Source organism: Haliotis cracherodii, unplaced genomic scaffold, assembly GCF_022045235.1.
Source record: "Haliotis cracherodii isolate W230 unplaced genomic scaffold, xgHalCrac1.p SCAF_4, whole genome shotgun sequence".
NCBI classification, from domain to species: domain Eukaryota; kingdom Metazoa; phylum Mollusca; class Gastropoda; order Lepetellida; family Haliotidae; genus Haliotis; species Haliotis cracherodii.
In genome coordinates this window covers 69422683-69443801 of record NW_027266297.1, presented here as the reverse complement: position 1 = coordinate 69443801, position 21119 = coordinate 69422683, and the positions used below count along the sequence as shown (strand labels likewise).

General features: G+C 39.4%; 1 protein-coding gene across 1 annotated transcript in view; it reads left to right on the top strand.

Moving 5' to 3' along the window:
- Positions 1–9445: 9445 nt before the first annotated feature.
- The window catches only part of LOC139480569 (diphosphoinositol polyphosphate phosphohydrolase 1-like), a 53595-nt gene continuing 41921 nt past the window's right edge, over positions 9446–21119 (top strand). The window contains exon 1 of the mRNA XM_071263712.1: positions 9446–9682. Within this exon, the coding sequence (XP_071119813.1) occupies positions 9584–9682 (99 nt within the window). The 5' untranslated portion in view covers positions 9446–9583. The remainder of the gene's footprint in view (positions 9683–21119) is intronic.

The following is a 21119-nucleotide window of genomic DNA, read 5'->3' as shown; positions in this document are numbered from 1 at the left end:
CATAATTGTTGACGCAATACAGGCATCATTGTTGACGTAATACACATAGGCATAATTGTTGACGTAGTACAGGAATAAACGTTGACGCAATACAGGCATCGTTGTTGACGTAATAAACATATCATTGTCGATGTAATACAGGGATCATTGTTGACGTAATAGACATATCATTGTTGACGTAATACACACAGGTATCATTGTTGACGTAGTACAGGCATAATTGTTGACGCAATACAGGCATCATTGTTGACGTAATACACATAGGCATAATTGTTGACGTAGTACAGGAATAAACGTTGACGCAATACAGGCATCGTTGTTGACGTAATATAGACACCATTGTCATTGTTGACGAAATACAAATATCATTGATGACGTAATACAGGTATCATTGTTGACGTAATAAACATATCATTGTTGACGTAATAAACATTTCATTGTTGACGTAATAAACACATCATTGTTGATGTAGTACAGGCATCGTTGTTGACGTAATATAGACACAATTGTTGACGAAATAAAAATATCATTGGTGACGTAATACAGGTATCATTGATGACGTAATAAACATTTCATTGTGGACGTAATAAACATATCATTGTTGACGAAGTACAGGCATCATTGTTGACATAATAAACATATCATTGTTAACGTAATAAACATATCATTGTTGACGTAATACAAGTATCATTGTGGACGAAATAAACATATCATTGTTGACATAATAAACATATCATTGTTGTAATAAACATATCATTGACGTATTACAAGCGCCATTGTTGACATAATACTAGAAATACTAAAGTTATACAGGCATTATTGTTGATGTAGTACGGGCATCATTGTTGACGTAATACGTAATACAGGTATCATTGATCAATGAAGATAGGTCACTATGCTTGTTGTAAGGAATACCCAGATGACGGAAATACCCTGATGCATACCTTGAAATTGGTCAGAATACTAGTTTCCATTATGCTGTGACATGGGTAACACCCCATGGATCTCAAAAAATGTATTTTGAATTCGAGGAAACATTCCGTGCACTCTTCGACCCGCTTAAATGTATGCGCGTGGACTTTTTTTTTTAACTCTTTGTACATTTTCTTCCCTGGCAGTTGTTTCACTGTATTGAGATGCTTGCCCATGGTCTGCTCTTTCCGCAGATACCATCCTGGTAGGGGTTTTAGACATTGATCTTGATGTATAATAGGTCACTGAAAGACAGTTAAAAATCATGGAAAATTTAGATATATTCATAACTTCATACTTCATTTTGGTGGTTTTGATATATTTTCTGACACTGTCGAATGCACATTCCCAAGAGCTTTCCATATATCTCTAATACTAATAATAATAAAGTCCATTTCTTCAGCGCCATTTCCGTCCACGTAGTCGCTCATAGCGCCTCGCACAGGGTCATAGACACATCTAAAGAGATAAGTCTTTAGTTTTGCCTTGAAAGTGTCCAGAGTTGGAGATTGCCTAATTTCCACTGGAAGGGAAATCCAGAGCACAGATGCAGTGTGAGCAAAAGTTCTGTTGCCGAATGCTTTGTGTGAGACCATAGGGACACCAAACTGGAGTTTATGTGCTGATCTGAGATCTCCTGCTGGCTAGGTGCTGTACTATAGTAGCACTGTTATGCAATGCACACGACATTGTATTCAATCCTAGATCTCTAACACATGGTATGGTGTCTAAAAGTGGTCTCGTTTGAACCTGGTGGTGTGGACGCGTAGTGAATGTCTAAATAACACTACCGATATCCGATGGTTGTATGTGCTCTGCTGTGTTTATGAGGCTAAATGTGTAATTGGTTTTCATATTGTCACATGTTGTCACCTAGAGCATCCTAATTATCCAGTTAATGTGATGCACAGTGGTAAAGTCGGGTACTTCAGATACACAGGCTCGATATTATTGCATACAGGAATATTTATAAATTACATTGTAGGCAGTGAACCCCATGTACATCACACACATGCTGGCTTGGACAGTGTTATCTATATACAGAGCGATATCGCACATGTTTCTTTGTAGTTTAACGCCGTAGCTACATTTCAGCATCCGTATATGACGGCGGTCTGTAAATAATCGAGTCTGGACTATCAAGTGACTGACGTCATGCGCATCGATCTACGCAAGTGGGACACGATGGCATGTATGAATGAAGTCAGCGAGCCTGAACACCCGATCCCGTTAGTCGCGTCTTACAACAAGCGTGGGTTGCTGAAGATCAATTCTATACCGTTTCTTCACGGAGTTTAACATATAATGTATTAAGTAGCAGTAGTAGTATACACTATCAGCATTACATAAACATTTAAACATTTAAACTGTTTACCAACGTAGAGTTGGATTCAAGCTTTACTTGGCAACCTATTTGCATTAACAATAATGAAAGGTTGGAAAATACCACTCTGCATTTTGTGGCGAGGTTTTTATCAGAGGAAACTATCCATCGTCGGCTTCCTCCCAGATTTTAATGTTGTGAAAGAATTTCACCAACAGAGACACATTTAGGACTACTAGTACACGTTCAGTTGCCTTTCTACAAATCATAGCAACAGGATTTTCTATTGTTGCCCATGCTTGGGAACAAGGTGTACGGTGAATGGTGGCAATCAAAAGTGAAACAACAGTCAAGCTTTTGCCTATGTAGTGCGTGCGTGCGTGCGTGCGTGCGTGCGTGCGTGCGTGCGTGCATGCGTGAGTGAGTGAATTAGTGAGTGAGTGAGTGAGTGAGTGCTCGCTGCTTGGATCAGTACGTCAGGCACAACACGATGAAGTCGTTTTGTCAGAGTTAACTCCTCAATCGAGACTGTTCGTTTCGCAAAGAGCCATTTTTGTTGCTTGACCAGCGTGTATTCTTTCGCTTCCAACAGCCGTCTTGTAGATTTCAAGAATATTTTTTGTTGAAGTTGATTCTGTATCTAATCATATCTAAATGTCCGTGTACGATAGAGAATTGTCGTTACCCTAAATATTTGTTTGTAATAAGCGGTGCTATTTGGTGTGTGATTGGATTAATGTAAGGTTGGATTCAGGTGAGGATTCTCCTGTAAACCTGACAGAGGACATTTTCTGTTGATATAAATCCACTGATGCTTGAGAGGAGGGGGTGTCGCATTCATATTGAGTCGCATTTTTGGCTAGGGGCCAGCGGTCGCATTCTTTGGGAGACGCATTAATTTCACGTTTTACAGTATTTAAAAGATTGCCAAAGCACGAAACTACTTTTTAAGTCTCAAATAAAAGGGTAGGCGAAATGTCACTGTTAGGTGGGGAGAATTTATGCTTCAAGGTTTTACACAAAAAGTATATAATAAATAGGATATTCAATGTGTCTCATGAAATATCATGTTTCTCTGATCTCGTGACGGGGGGAAAAAGAGATATTTTCACTCGTGGCTACACAACTCATGTAAATATCTCACCCCCCCGTCACTTGATGAGAGAAACATAATACTTCACTCGACACACGAAATATTCTCTATACACTGACGTCGAAGCTATGATGGCAGATGGGCTCCGGGTATTTATGGTAACAGAATGGCGATATAAAACACTGGATACACGAGGATGTATGTGGCTTATGTGGAATTGTGTCTCCAGTACAACAGACAATGCTCGGGTATTCTCAGAGGAAGCGGGCAATGTTTGCATTATCGAAGAACGTTCTAAATAAACAGGATAAAGGGCGACTGGCCAAAAGCGTGTAACCTTTGACGTGCATCCCGCCCATTGCGCATGCTTGAGAGGGCGGTGTAACCGGCAATACGCGTATGTATCTATACATAATGTCACGTCACCGCTGTAGTCTTACACCGCTGCAGTGTAGCGCCCCTCGTGTAACACAGTCACATTTTGCAGCAACACATACGCAATTGTGTGATTCAGCTTGGTGTAAATGAACGTTTAACCCATATTTCTGTATTGCTTGTTGCCACTGGTGGCACATTAGCCCAGCGTCATGACTGGGGAAGTTTATTTTATAAATTATTTTTAATTATACGCCTAGACAAGTCTAGATCAAACTAAACCAATCTTGTTTCCTTGCGAAAACATCAGAGGAGGAAAGGTTGCTTTGAAAAAAAACAAACAATTATTTTAACTTTAAGTGTTTTACACACACACGCGCGCACGCCCTCATACACGCGCACGCATGCACGCACCCATAATTATTTAGTTCCTTTCTCGGGAATTGTACAATCATTAGTTTATACCGAGTAATATTTATTCAATTCAAAACGATTTAAAATAAATCTTAATATCAATCGGTATTTGCTGGCACATATAGCCACCATAGGCCGATTGTCCAAGGAGTGTGCCGTTCTGTATCTACAGCGAAGTCACTTAACTGTATTAAGCTTACTTATTAAAAAGACAGTGTGTTTCTTCACAAACATTGATTTTGTCCAACGACGTGTAGCATCCTTCACTAACACGCTTGTATAGACTTGCACAAGTCTCTAAGGCAATAATTATGAGTTTAAGTACTAATTTCTAGATTATGTAAATAATAAGAACAAGTTGTCCCTGTAAGAGACCGGAGTCTTGTATTTCCCATATATCTAGACTTGCCTATTAGGAGGATAGAATGACTACACATCCCTGGACTTATCTTTCAGTACAGCCTTGGAGCAAGGCTAACGCTTGTATGTCTCTGATTAAATCTCCCCGTGTAGGTACAGCAGCACCCACTCCACGAGACGACCTCGATGGACGTCAAGGTCGCTCTCACCGATGATGGGTAATGCCGTTCTTAGATTTCGCATATTTCATTTTGTTTCACCAGTGGAGCACTCATTTCGTGTAACCCCGCTCCGCGTTGAGTCTTTCCTGGCCCTTCAGCCTGTTTTAAAATAGACTTCTGCGAGAGATAATAGTTTTATTAAAAAAAGTCATTTATCTCCCCAGTTTCCATACAGTATACAGGGGGCGGTGGGTTGCTTAGTGGTTAAAGCGTTCGCTCGTCACACTGAAGACCGGGGTTCGATTCCCGACATGGGTACAATGTGTGTCTCCCGCCGTGATATTGCTGGAATATTGCTAAAAGCGGCGTAAAACCATACTCACTCACTCACTACAGTATACAGAGGATGTGTTTAATGTACGCACGATGTCACGACTTTGTCGTGTAATATTATTTTACCATGTCCATGACCTTTGACCGTCAGATGACCCTTGGATCAAGTGATATCCCATTTCCTGTCGGCGTTTATGAATCTGTAACGTCGCAGTGTCACCCCAGCAGAAGTGTATGTACTGGCAAAGTTCCGATCCACGACCACGACCAAATATGTACCGTCGAGTCGTATACAGCTTTGGTAGTCTATATGCCACACCTTTTCACGCACTATCAAACGTGCTTTTTCTACGAAGATTTCAAAGAGCGTCATACCACACTTGCTCAATAGATGAAGGTTAAAACATTCAAGGACTCAGAACAGCTTTCAAAACGTTTCATGGTATACATGTGGAGGACAATTCCCGCGGTAGTGACAAAACCTATGTCCGATGCAATTACCTTGTTTGGCTTGTACCATACGATTCAGCGTTTTTTTCAGTTGAACAATTGACTTGCCTTTGAATGTGTTTGTGATGCGTTGGGTCAGGATACGCTCACCTTTTCGCGAACAACTGTTATCAACACTTTTTGATAGTGATTCACGGACATGCTCATGATATAGTCGCAATCGTACAATCGACTCTGCTTTTCATGGATTTTGTCGCTTTTAAATACAGTAGATGTGTAAGTTTCGTGTGATTTACTGTAGATCTGTCTGTCGTGTGTGCTAAACAGTAATTTTCGTCTTTTGTCGTGTTAGATATACGGTATATGCATACCTGTTGTTGTGTGTGATGTGATATACCGTTAATCTGTTGTGGAGACACGTGTGTTACAAGTGTTAGTGATGATATGTCTGTCGCAATAATTTCATCTACAATGTAGCAAACCTTCGGGTGAGCTACAGAACCCCTCCACATTAAGGATATGACCATGTTACGTCCGGTTGTGCACAGTGACACATGTTGTTATCTCTCTGCAGATACGCTATGATAATACAATACACTAACGTCGAGACCATCTTGTGTGCGATATAGATTGTCTGTGTCTACAGTGATTTAACAAAGATTGCGTGTGAAGCTTGTGATTCATAACTATTCATTGGGGAAAAGTGCCTAAACAGAGACACAATACAAACACTACTGTATTCTTTACACACAGTACATATACAAATGTATTCTTTACATACAGTACATATACAAATGTATTCTTTACACACAGTACATATACAAATGTATTCTTTACACACAGTACATATACAAATGTATTCTTTACACACAGTACATATACAAATGTATTCTTTACTCACACTACATACACACATGTATTCTTTACACACACTACATATACAAATGTATTCTTTACACACAGTACATATACAAATGTATTCTTTACACACAGTACATATACAAATGTATTCTTTACTCACACTACATACACACATGTATTCTTTACTCACACTACATACACACATGTATTCTTTACTCACACTACATACACACATGTATTCTTTACTCACACTACATACACACATGTATTCTTTACTCACACTACATACCCACATGTATTCTTTACACACAGTACATATACAAATGTATTCTTTACTCACACTACATACACACATGTATTCTTTACTCACACTACATACACACATGTATTCTTTACTCACACTACATACACACATGTATTTTTTACACACAGTACATATACAAATGTATTCTTTACAAACAGTACATATACAAATGTATTCTTTACACAAAGTACATATACAAATGTATTCTGTACACACACTACATATACAAATGTATTCTTTACACACACTACATATACAAATGTATTCTTTACACACACTACATATACAAATGTATTCTTTACACACACAACATATACAAATGTATTCTTTACACACACTACATATACAAATGTATTCTTTACACACACTACATATACAAATGTATTCTTTACACACAGTACATATACAAATGTATTCTTTACACACACAACATATACAAATGTATTCTTTACACACACTACATATACAAATGTATTCTTTACACACACTACATATACAAATGTATTCTTTACACACACTACATATACAAATGTATTCTTTACACACAGTACATATACAAATGTATTCCTCACACACAGTACATATACAAATGTATTCTTCACACACAGTACATATACAAATGTATTCTTTACACACACTACATATACAAATGTATTCTTTACACACACAACATATACAAATGTATTCTTTACACACAGTACATATACAAATGTATTCTTTACACACACTACATATACAAATGTATTCTTTACACACAGTACATATACAAATGTATTCTTTACACACAGTACATATGCAAATGTATTCTTTACACACAGTACATATACAAATGTATTCTTTACACACAGTACATATGCAAATGTATTCTTTACACACAGTACATATACCAATGTATTCTTTACACACAGTACATATACAAATGTATTCTTTACACACAGTACATATACAAATGTATTCCTCACACACAGTACTTATACAAAGGTATTTTTTACACACAGTACATATACAAATGTATTCTTTACACACAGTACATATACAAATGTATTCCTCACACACAGTACATATACAAATGTATTCTTTACACACAGTACATATACAAATGTATTCTTTACACACAGTACATATACAAATGTATTCCTCACACACAGTACATATACAAATGTATTCTTTACACACAGTACATATACAAATGTATTCCTCACACACAGTACATATACAAATGTATTCTTTACACACAGTACATATACAAATGTATTCCTCACACACAGTACATATACAAATGTATTCTTTACACACAGTACATATACAAATGTATTCTTTACACACACTACATATACAAATGTATTCTTTACACACACTACATATACAAATGTATTCTTTACACACAGTACATATACAAATGTATTCTTTACACACACTACATATACAAATGTATTCTTTACACACACTACATATACAAATGTATTCTTTACACACACTACATAAACGAATGTATTCTTTACACACACTACATATACAAATGTATTCTTTACACACACTACATATACAAATGTATTCTTTACACACACTACATAAACAAATGTATTCTTTACACACAGTACATAAACAAATATATTCTTGACACACACTCCATACACAAACGTACTATTTGCACACACTACATATACAAATGTATTTCTTTACACACAGTGCATAAACAAATGTATTCTGTACACACACTCCCTACACAAACGTACTATTTGCACACACTACATATACAAATGTATTTCTTTACACACAGAACATAAACAATGTATTCTTTACACACACCCCATACACAAACATGCTATTTGCACACACTACATATACAAATGTATTTCTTAGCACACAGCACACAGTACATACACAAATGTTCCTTTTTTTAAACTAAAAGCAACTGTTATTGACTCAAAATATATTATACATACCTGTTCTCCTTCTTGTAAACGACCAAGTCGTGTACCCAAACGTCAACAATTGATAAACAGTATTTCAGTTATTTCACGGCTTCATGTGACAGGAAACCCCGAAGTGGTGCAAGTGTTGGACGTTTACCACACCACTTTCATGAGGTGGTGTGAACCGGACTTTAACGTCGTGATCAAGATTATTTCATTTATATAGCGACGAACATGCACGTGCATGTGTGGCTGATTGTACTTGTCCGGACTAATGTCGGTTTTATAGTGCTAGCCCACTGAGATATCATGCCAGTTTAAGATAGATACCCCACTGAGACACAGAATAGTTTTATCCCATTTATGCCGAGCCCCAGTCAGGGTAACAGCTAGTATTAGCTTATAACACCTTTTGATAAGACGCGGCCAGGGTATCGAACCACCGACCTTCCGCTTCCAAGGAGGCGGTCCCACGAGCACGGGTATTTCGGATAAAATCAGGGGTTCTATATGTCTTTTATACACTCCCTTGTAGAAATAACCTTCATTAAAGCAGTCACGTCGCTTAGTGTCTTAATGATTGCCAATGTAACGTTACATTAATCTGACTCAACCGGTCGAATTACATGCCTGCTCTAAACCCAGTGGCCAGTAATAATACGTGCGGGCTGCAGTCCTTAATATCTGCAGTGTCCTTAAATTCACAACCGAATCGGCGACCTTAGGCCCTGGGAGAAAAGACCTCATGTCGTTCCTCGCTGAAACTATCGAGCGAACGCGTAGCAGTACAAATGAGTGAACCGACGGGGAATGATTTCCATGGGGTAATATTTCTCTTGGCACCGTTTTGCACACGGGCCTTACCCACATGCGGTTCATTGAATAAGTTGATAGTAGAGCCAAGTGATTGTTGACAGCAGAGTGGCCCGTTTCACTTGCCGACACGTGCTTTCAAGCACAGCGTTCTCAAAATGTCTTCGGCGAGTGTCTTGTGACAGTTCCAACACGTTTGTCTAGAACATGGTTAAGGAAAAGCCCGATTCGATCCGGACCTATGACCAAGATGGATATCGACGTAGAGCCGCCTGTTTGTGTTTCAAAGACAGTTCCGAACAGGAGGTAGGTTTCGGTTGTGTCATGGTATCTCCCAACACAACCACTTTTCTTTCAACACTGCCTGAAAACTCGCATATTGACGCTGATCTTATCTCACAGTGATAATGGTTGATTATCGCATTAATCAGTCTTGTTAATGGCACGAGACAATCCCGTGCTCACTACTGCCATTTGATGTTTATCTGTTTACACCATGCCGGTGTTTACGTTCGCGATACAACTACCCACCAGGTTCATTCATTCACATATTACACTTCAGAATTTTGAGAAAATCCGTAGATAGTCTATTAAAAACTAACTGTTTAATATATTAATTTTAGCTCGTATCTGTTTCCGAAGAACAATGACAGTAAGACTCGGCGAGGGTCTGTATGAGGGGTCGTCGGAACCTCTCGGTATTATACATTGGTTGACAACAGTGAGCGAGCTGCTCCTCTGTATGTGTAAGCGGGAAATATAAGTCATATTGAATTGGCGAGAAATGTATTGTGGTGTTATGAAGGAAACAATGTTTCACTTCAGTCACATTCTACAACATAATAACAAGATCTTGCCAAGAAGCTTGTCACGAAATGAATGACAAAATAATATGGTCAATAACAGTGTTATAATCTACATTAAAATGAGCTACGATTTAATTCAGAACCATCAACACTATTGTTACTTTTCAGTGTTGATATTAATAGTAACATTCTGACATTATGTATAGGATTATAAATACTGACAGTATCACTGTGTGTATATGCCTGTGTGGATCTATTTATAGTTTATTACCTGGATATAAAATTAGAAGTATTTGTGATAACTTGAGTAAATCTTCTGGTCACAAGTGGAGATATGTTGCTTGTACGAAGCTTTGGCCTGCCTAGATTATGGGTGAATGGTTAAGTTGGTTACACATTTCTGTGGCATTTTCTCCATGTTCTGCCAGTATTATTTGTACAGCGAATGTGTAAATTATTGATTTTCTGTCTATTTCGACCTTACCTGACCCAGTGTTGATAGGGTTCTTTCCTTTATCATGTTAATAACCAAACTGTTTCGTCAATGTCACATATCCCAGTTTGCATATCACTGGTCCTGTTGTAAACATTAGACAAGAATAAAGGACTAACAATAGTTCCAAAGAACTGCCAAATTTACAGTTGAGGCTACCTGATATCAAGTTAGAAATAGGGAATCCAGTATGTTAAAAAACCTTACAAGTCCTTGTTATGATGCAGAATCTAGGAGAATAATAATGATGACAGTGTATGCTGTAGGTATGATCTGTTACAGCAGTAATGTGGCCCAGGTAGATGGATTCACTGTCACATTCACCTGTGTTACAGCAGTAATGTGGCCCAGGTAGATAGATTCACTATCACATTCACCTGTGTACACTCACATCTATAATGTGACCAGGTAGATCAATGGATACACTGACGTTTTCACCTGTGTTACAGCAGTAATGTGGCCCAGGTAGATAGATTCACTATCACATTCACCTGTGTACACTCACATCTGTAATGTGACCAGGTAGATCATTTGATACACTGACGTATTCACCTGTGTTACAGCTATAATGTGATTGAGTTTTGCTATTAGAACAAGCCTGCATTACTGACTGATATAGGAGATTTAATATGCGCTTTCCGACTGTAGCGGGACTTTAACAGGAGCTTGGCTGTGTGAGGTTGTTACAGTAGAACATCAGCTGGGCTGTGTGAGGTTGTTAGACTTTAACATCAGCTTGGCTGTGTGAGGTTGTAGAGTGGAACATCAGCTTGGCTGTGTGAAGTTGTTAGACTGGAACATCAGCTGGGCTGTGTGAAGTTGTTAGACTGGAACATCAGCTGGGCTGTGTGAGGTTGTTAGACTGGAACATCAGCTGGGCTGTGTGAGGTTGTTAGACTGGAACATCAGCTTGGCTGTGTGAGGTTGTTACAGTAGAACATCAGCTGGGCTGTGTGAGGTTGTTAGACTTTAACATCAGCTTGGCTGTGTGAGGTTGTAGACTGGAACATCAGCTGGGCTGTGTGAGGTTGTAGACTGGAACATCAGCTTGGCTGTGTGAGGTTGTTAGACTTTAACAGGAGCTTGGCTGTGTGAGGTTACACTGAAACATCCACTTGGCTGTGTGAGGTTGTTAGACTGGAACATTAGCTGGGCTGTGTGAGGTTTTTACAGTAGAACATCAGCTGGGCTGTGTGAGGTTTTTACAGTAGAACATCAGCTTGGCTGTGTGAGGTTGTTAAACTGGAACATTGGAGCTGTGGCTGGTATGGTTCATCGGGACGACCACTGTAGGAGTTTCGACCAAGCTGACTGATATATCTATAATACTGTCTAAGGCAGTGCCATATGCCACCCCCTCACTCACTCACTCATTCTGAAACTAATGAATTTGGTCTTGGTGTTGAATGAGCGTTCAGTTAAGAGTTACCTCCCCTGCACTTTTGTTGGGCTGGACAAAGATAATGTGTTGTTGTCATCTGGAAATTGTTTTGAAAGATTTATGTTACAAAAAATCAAATAAGACTGGCCTTATAATCAGTAGGGCTATCAGCTGAAGATCTGTAGGCTACTGACATGTGCCTAATCTGTATGGAGGTAGTGGATGTCAGCTGATGATCTGTAGGCTACTGACATGTTCCTAATCTATATGGAGGTAGTGGATGTCAGCTGATGATCAGAGGGCTACTTACATGTGCCCAATCTGTGCGGAGGTAGTGGATTTCAGCTGATGATCAGAGGGCCACTGACATGTGCCCAATCTGTGCGGAGGTAGTGGATGTCAGCTGATGATCAGAGGGCTACTGACATGTGCCCAATCTGTGCGGAGGTAGTGGATGTCAGCTGATGATCAGAGGGCTACTGACATGTGCCCAATCTGTGCGGAGGTAGTGGATGTCAGCTGATGATCAGAGGGCTACTGACATGTGCCCAATCTGTGCGGAGGTAGTGGATGTCAGCTGATGATCAGAGGGCTACTGACATGTGCCTAATCTGTGCGGAGGTAGTGGATGTCAGCTGATGATCAGTGGGCTACTGACATGTGCCTAATCTGTGTGGAGGTAGTGGATGTCAGCTGATGATCAGTGGGCTACTGACATGTGCCTAATCTGTATGGAGGTAGTGGATGTCAGCTGATGATCAGTGGGCTACTGACATGTGCCGAGTCTGTGCAGAGGTAGTGGATGTCAGCTGATGATCAGAGGGCTACTGACATGTGCCCAATCTGTGAGGAGGTAGTGGATGTCAGCTGATGATCAGTGGGCTACTGACATGTGCCCAATCTGTGCGGAGGTAGTGGATGTCAGCTGATGATCAGAGGGCTACTGACATGTGCCCAATCTGTGAGGAGGTACTGGATGTCTGCTGATGATCAGAGGGCTACTGACATGTGCCCAATCTGTGTGGAGGTAGTGGATGTCAGCTGATGATCAGAGGGCTACTGACATGTGCCCAATCTGTGAGGAGGTAGTGGATGTCAGCTGATGATCAGAGGGCTACTGACATGTGCCTAATCTGTGCGGAGGTAGTGGATGTCAGCTGATTTGTCAAGCTCTGTCACTTGCTTATTTGCATGGCATTGTGTACTTTACTGTTAAACCCTTCTCCCCCCCCCCCCCCCCCCCCCCTTCCCTCACCTCACCTCCCCTTCTTCTTTCTCGTTTTGCTGCTGGTGAGGACACCATCTACTGACTGTGCCTTGCTGTGTTGATGTCTCTGTTAACTTTTACTGAGATGTATCAGTTAGCTTGCTGTCACATTTTGTAAATACGCTCCTTCATGTAGGTGTGTTTGTGAAATGGATAGCGAATGAAAACAATGTGGCGATGTTGGTCATCACTCCTTATTGATTCCTGGGATGCTGCGTGAATTCACTTGATCCTGAACAAGTCTCTGGTGACTGCTAGTGTTTGCCGCCAGATTTGGCACCACTGCTCAGGGGTATAGAGCCATGGGGGATTTGTATGGTGTGTCCAGCCGGTCCTGGTTTCACTACAACAATCTCCACAGCAGCTCCATGATTGATGGACACAATTGGTCGATGTTTGCTTGCACATGATCAGTTATTTGCGTCTACACAATCTGTTATTTTATTGTTGACACACAATCAGTTATTACATTGCTTACACACAATCAGTTATTACATTGTTTGCACACAATCAGTTATTACATTGCTCTCACACAATCTGTTATTTCATTGTTGACACACAATCAGTTATGACATTGCTTACACACAATCAGTTATTACATTGCTTCCACACAATCTGTTATTTCATTGTTGACACACAATCAGTTATGACATTGCTTACACACAATCAGTTATTACCAGGGGTCCGGAAACCGTCATATGCGCCGGACATGTCCGATTGGGAATTTCAAATGTCCGTTTTAAAATATTGCTTACCGGACATTTTAAAACGTATTGTCCGGACATTCTTAAATTTTGACCGGACATGATCAACAGTTAGGACTGAGCAGTTTCTGTCTGCAGTTGCAACACAATGAAGATTAACTACACTGACAAGCTTTGTTTGTTTTGATTGCTGTAAATACATCATACCTACATGATAGTCCAATCGGTCAATCACTGTAATAGGCAATAAACTGAGTTGACACTGATTAATCGAGGATTAATTACTGAGAACATCTTGTTAATTTGAGTGTAAGGTGTTTACAACTGTACATTAATACCTTGCATCATCGATGTACCTCATTATCCTCACAATGCTACGATACGAAACCTCAGACAAGAAGCTAAAGCGTGACGACAGCCAGTCGACCGATGCAGATCAGTCGAGCGGATCTGCCAAACCCTCAAAGTCTGGACGATCATTTTGTAAGTCGTGGCTAACGACTTTCACTTGGTTGACATACAATGAGGATTTGCAGATTTTATTGTTTTCAGTAGCTAGTCGTATATTGAATCTTGATTGACCGCTATTTTGCTTTCTCGGACGATCGAAATCCAATTTTTTATGGTCAATAATTAAGTACAGATGAAAAAAGTATTCAAATAACTATTGCTATCAACGATATTTTAGTATTTGTGATTAAATTATCTGTCTTGTTTTTAAAAAAATCTTTAGTTTAAAAAAAACTTTTCCTGTGAGGTCACGTGATAACCAAATATGGGATAATAGTCTCGATCCAAATGTTACAACGCGTACACTTGAGCAGACTCATGAATATAACTCATGAATATTAATTAGACCGTTCACTACGTTAACAGATCGTTATTATAACAGAAACAAACGTATGTTTTCCATGTAAATCTAAAATGATATTATTTGTTATTAATTGTCCGGTGAATTAAACAATTTAAATTGAAACAATTCATAATTCATCATATTATTAATTAGTAAACTTGTAATGTGTGTGAAAAGTCGTACTAAAATACGCTATTTGAAGGGGGCGTGGCCTAAATGCAAATGTCCGATTGGGATTTTAAATTTTCTGGTCCCCTGGTTATTACATTGCTTACACACAATCAGTTATTTCATTGTTGACACACAATCAGTTATTTCATTGTTGACACACAAGCAATTATTTCATTGCTTACAAACAATCAGTTATTACATTGCTTACACACACAGAGTTATTGCATTTGTTTGGTTGTTGACAGCTGACAGAGATTTGAAGGTTTAGCAAGGACTGTGTGGATTATCAGACAGAGAACTGTAAAAACAAGTACCCAGTTTACATGACATAGAGACACACTCTGCCAGAGCAGATGATATTGTATCTGTAGTTATAATCAGAGCAGGATCTGATATACAGTGCTGTGTGGGAGGAATGTACTCCCATATATCATGATATATCAATTCCTCATCCGCCACGCAATACCTCGAATAGAGCCAAACAAGAAGATGTGTTTGACTTGGTGACACAAGTATTATCTATCACCATCAGTGGCTGTGTACTTTATTGTACAGCTGTGGGTTGCATTGTATATCAGTGAGTTGTGTCACATTGTATATCAGTGATTTGTGTTACATTGTATATCAGTCGCTTGTGTCACATTGTATATCAGTGAGTTGTCACATTTGAGTTGTTACATTGTGTAACAGTGAGTTGTCACATTGTATAACAGTGAGTTGTTACATTGTGTATCAGTGAGTTGTCACATTGTATATTAGTAAGTTGTGACATTGTATAACAGTGAGTTGTTACATTATATATCAGTGAGTTGTGTTACATTGTATATCAGTCGGTTGTGTCACATTGTATATCAGTGAGTTGTTACATTGTATATCAGTGAGTTGTGTCACATTGTATATCAGTGAGTTGTTACATTGTATATCAGTGAGTTGTGTCACATTGTATATCAGTGAGTTGTTACATTGTATATCAGTGAGTTGTGTCACATTGTATATCAGTGAGTTGTGTCACATTGTATATTAGTGAGTTGTTACATTGTATATTAGTGAGTTGTTACATTGTATATCAGTGAGTTGTGTTACATTGTATATCAGTCGGTTGTGTCACATTGTATATCATTGAGTTGTTACATTGTACATCAGTCCGTTGTGTCACATTGTTTAGAGCAGCAGGGGGTATGTATTTGATATGTACTGAATACTGAGCTGCCTGTACACATCTTAAGTCTTGTCAGTTTCGCATATGTATGTCGTATCTATGCATCTTGAATTACAAATTATTGTTTATCTGTGGCTGTGTATAATTACCAAACATCAGGTCATCCATCTATTTTCAAACCCTCACATTAGAGGGGTTATGTAGGAACATTTATGCTCAGACTGCAAATATCAATGTCCATTCAGAGCAAATGGATCAAGCAGTAGGAGTTCTGTCATGCTGCCAGTCAAAGAAATATCTGAAGGCAATTTAAAACTGTGATATATTCCATATTTCTTGTGCCAGTGGAATATCAATGATTGGACATGATTGTGTGTAGAAGCTATTTTATTCCCCATTTATGAGCCTTATGACTGTTTTGGGATATGTTTAAAATTTCCTTGGATACAGTGAACTAATCGGTTGGCTTGGTTACCATGGTTACAGGAAATGTGTATATTTGATTGACAAAGTTGAGGCAAACACTGTGGGTCTTTATTTGAGAAAGCTGACTTTGTGTTTGAGGATGCACAAAGGGAACTTTATTGTGCATTAACTTATCACGTCAGGGGGAGCACGGTGGCCCAGTCGTCTAAGGCGCCGTGATTCGCTGTGCAGAGTTGCGTCCCTTGGGCATGCCAGAAACCTATGATTGTGGGTTCGAATCCCGGTTCGCCCCGATTATGTTTCTAGGTTTGTCAGCACCATACCCTTTCTTGTGGGTTTCACCGAAGTGGTAAACGTCTGAGACCTGCATCAGCCTAAAAAATCACCAAGCAATGATAACATAAGCAAACAGACAACACCATCAACATCAGGTTCTCCCTGTTTCAGTGCATTGTCAGACAGTCCTATCAGAATTAAGTTGACAGGTTCACTTCTATTTTGACACATTCTTCAGGATTTGTTGATCTGTTCCATGTAGTCTTACCTGTGCAGCTAGTTCACAAGTGTTACAGGAAGTTCCAATTAATGTTTTTGGTTCACCCAACAGTGAACATGACTTCATTGTGGTAGCTATCGGTGTGTGTGTTATCAGATTGTCTAGTGCAGCACAAGTTTGTGAAGTGTTTGAAGTCAGTGTTTTGCTGGTCTGGTGTCACTACTGGTTCACTAGTTTGCTGTGATGTCCTATATATACAGGTGGTTTCTATGTCATTGTGTCACAGCTCTATTTTGACTCGTGGTTCACTAGTGGCTGTTATGTCCTATATATCCAGGTGGTGTTTCTGTCACTGTGTCACAGCACTGTATTGATTACTGGTTCACTAGTGGTTCACTAGTTGCTTGCTACGTCCTATATATCCAGGTGGTGTTTCCGTCACTGTGTCACAGCTCTATTTTGACTCCTGGTTCACTAGTGGTTCATTAGTGGCTGTTACTTCCTATATATCCAGGTGATGTTTCCGTCACTGTGTCACAGCTCTATTTTGACTCCTGGTTCACTAGTGGTTCATTAGTCGCAAGCTCCGACATTCATACAGTTTGGTCCTCACTCTATGAAGGTTAATACTCCAATGAACTCACACAAAGTGAAGGTCAATTCTTAATTGTTGGCTCATTGCAAAAGTATTCATAATATATTTTTGCCTCATAGCAACAGTGTTTTGAATATGTTGTGACATTGTTGGCTCATTGCAATCACAAGGGAATTTCTGTCTCATTGCAACATTATTAATTGACACATGGCAACATTATTGAAAATATTTGTTCATTGTTGACATGATTGTCTTATTGCAGCATTGTTGTGATTTTTTTATATTCTTACATCACTGATTACAGCAGTTCATTGTCAACTCAATCCGTATGTTCCTATCTGCTCAACAACATGGAAGTAGTGTCTACCTGTGCTGAATCAGTTTCAGCATCAGGGGAAACATAATTATGATTAACATGACATGAACATGGATTAGAGTAAGCAGACTGGTCATTGTACTAATTATCGTCCTATGGATTGGAGCAAAATGCTGATCAGAACGCTCATGCATGAGATACAGGTCTGTGTGTATGGGGTGCACTTTCTGACATGACATTCGGGGTTCTGTTTGGTAGATATTGTTGAAAAGAATTAATTATATAAGTCAATTTGGTATTCGATAATACACTGATTACTTACAGGGAACTGTGTCTGCGTGTAGAGTCAGGGAACTGTGTCTGTGTGTAGAGTCAGGGAACTGTGTCTGTGTGTAGAGTCAGGGAACTGTGTCTGTGTGTAGAGTCAGGGAACTGTGTCTGTGTGTAGAGCCAAGGAACTGTGTCTGTGTGTAGAGTCAGGAAACTGTGTCTGTGTGTAGAGTCAGGGAACTGTGTCTGTGTGTAGAGCCAAGGAACTGTGTCTGTGTGTAGAGTCAGGGAACTGTGTCTGTGTGTAGAGTCAGGGAACTGTGTCTGTGTGTAGAGTCAGGGAACTGTGTCTGTGTGTAGAGTCAGGGAACTGTGTCTGTGTGTAGAGTCAGGGAACTGTGTCTGTGTGTAGAGTCAGCGAACTGGGCCTGTCTTTCTCATCCTTGGTTTGAGCCGAAGCCAGAAGTTCCTTGGAATCTGTTTCAGTCAAGATGTCTGCTGTTGTTGAAATTCATCCAACTGGTGTGTTCTGTCTGCATACTTACAAGCATTGTGATAGTTGATGGGGGGAAAAATAAGATTTGATATATAGCGTATTCATCACCTTCTGATGTATCGTGATGTTGGAGCTAATACCAGGTGAAGCTTAGTAGAACACAATATTTCTTGCTGCGAAAACATTGTGGCAAGAATTAGCAGATGTACCAACTTCTTCATGATACTAGACAGCAGGTAATGTCTGACTGCGTGGTATTACTGCAATACTTTATCCAAACGATACATATTACAATATTTTTTCTGTGTTCTGGTTTTTTGGATAAAAAGTATGTTATGTTAAGTTTTGTTATTATACTTATTGTTTATCCTAAAATTTACAAAGAAATTCATTCACAAATAATGTTTCCCTTCGAAATTGATCGACAAAATTGTGGAAATGTGGAAGTGACTTGTCTCTCATGTTGTTATCTCCCCTGTATCCATGACTACAAAATGGTGGCAACTGATCATGCTGAGTAATATTTACTTCAGTATGTAGCAAATGGGATCTGCGTGTACAAACAGTGTCAGTCACTGCCAAACACTTCACCTCCCAATATATCGCACTACATATTGCGAGACACATACCTGTAGTGCAATTTATCAAAATACAACTTCTTTGCCAATACACAGCCTTCTGATAATGACATGCAAAAACACATAGAATTACTAAAAGCTGATAGTAGATGAGCATCATGGGAGAAGTCCAATTGTACATGTTGCAACCAAAGTTTCCCAACACAAACACAAAACATCAAAACATTGACAAGTGCTTTTCTGTCTACATGGTCTAAATGCAAATAAGATTTCCATTTACAAACAAAACTTAATGATTGCTTCACGATTTCTTCTTCTTGTGTGCAGTCCATCCTTCTTTCTGACAACTTATATGACAACCTGTGTTTGTGCCACTATATATACTCAGCCAAAAAATATGCAAAAGTGATTTTACATATCCTATAAATAATCAGCAGATGGTAATTGATTGTTCAAAATTCAAAATCATTTTCATTGACCTCAGTTCCATATGGAACAGTAGATTTTCAAGGTGAAGGTCATCTGTTCTCAATACAGTAAACTACACTTAAAACGAAATCAAAGGGACCACTAATTTTATTTCCTTATATCTGGCATTCGTTATACCCATTTCGACCGTCAGACATCTTTTATCAAGTCATGTGACATCATGCTATTCGATAGATAACAATAGTGTGCACTGTACATGTACAGAATATATCCACTTCAATCACTGTGTTACTATTAATGAGGGTGTAATCAAGGTGTCAATACTTAAGTGTAAATCAATTGCCTCCATTGGTGACACGTGAGGAGCTCAGCTCAGGAATTAACAGTTTGGTATACACTTAAACATTTTCATTGACAGAGTACACACAGGACCTAAAGGTGATTTCGCTATATATGATAAAATATATGGCAATTGCCTGGGACCAAAAGAACACTTCGTTATATCCATCAGTTTGTTATAAGCGTGTTCGTTACAAACGTAGTTTACTGTATATTGTATGTCCACCATTAGAGTCCAACACTGACTGTCATCGTGATCCCATGGAAGCCATCAGATCCTGAATTGTGGCCTTGTGAGTGTTCACCCTCTCTGCCTGCAGTGCTTGTGCCAATTGTCGGAGGTTCTGTGGTTGTTGCTGACATACTTGCAGTCGTTGATCCAGTGCATCCCATGAATGTTCGATTGGGTTTGAATCTGGAGACATGGACGGCCATGGCAGGGCCTGGATGTTGTGATTCCTGAAAAAAGCTTTTGTCAGCTTTTTGTGTGAGGCTGGGCGTTGTCATGATGTTTCCCTGTTGGGAAGGATGTGTGGCCAAAGAATCTCATCCGTGTAACATTTTGCTGTTAAATTCCACAGAACTTGCACCAAGTCGGTTCTTCCAGTGTGGGAGATAGCTGCCCTCATCATCACACTACAACCACCAAGTCTGTCCGCTTCCATCAAAATGACACCTCGAACTGGTAGACTGGCGCTAATACTTACAGCATGTAAAAGGTTTCTCACTGTCTGTGACGATATCCTATGCAATCCTGGTATTGCCATAGTTGTAGACGTGGCCATGGTGGTTCTTTCATGTTAATGATGTAGCCATATGAATCTGTCCTGTGCTCTAGTCGTGATACATGGTTGACCGGATCTAGAAGGTCCCGTGTTGTCCCATGTGTGTGATAACTGTTCCACTGCGTATTATGTGGAAGAACCTGGCTACAGCTGAAGATGATTCTCCTGTTTGCAGTCGG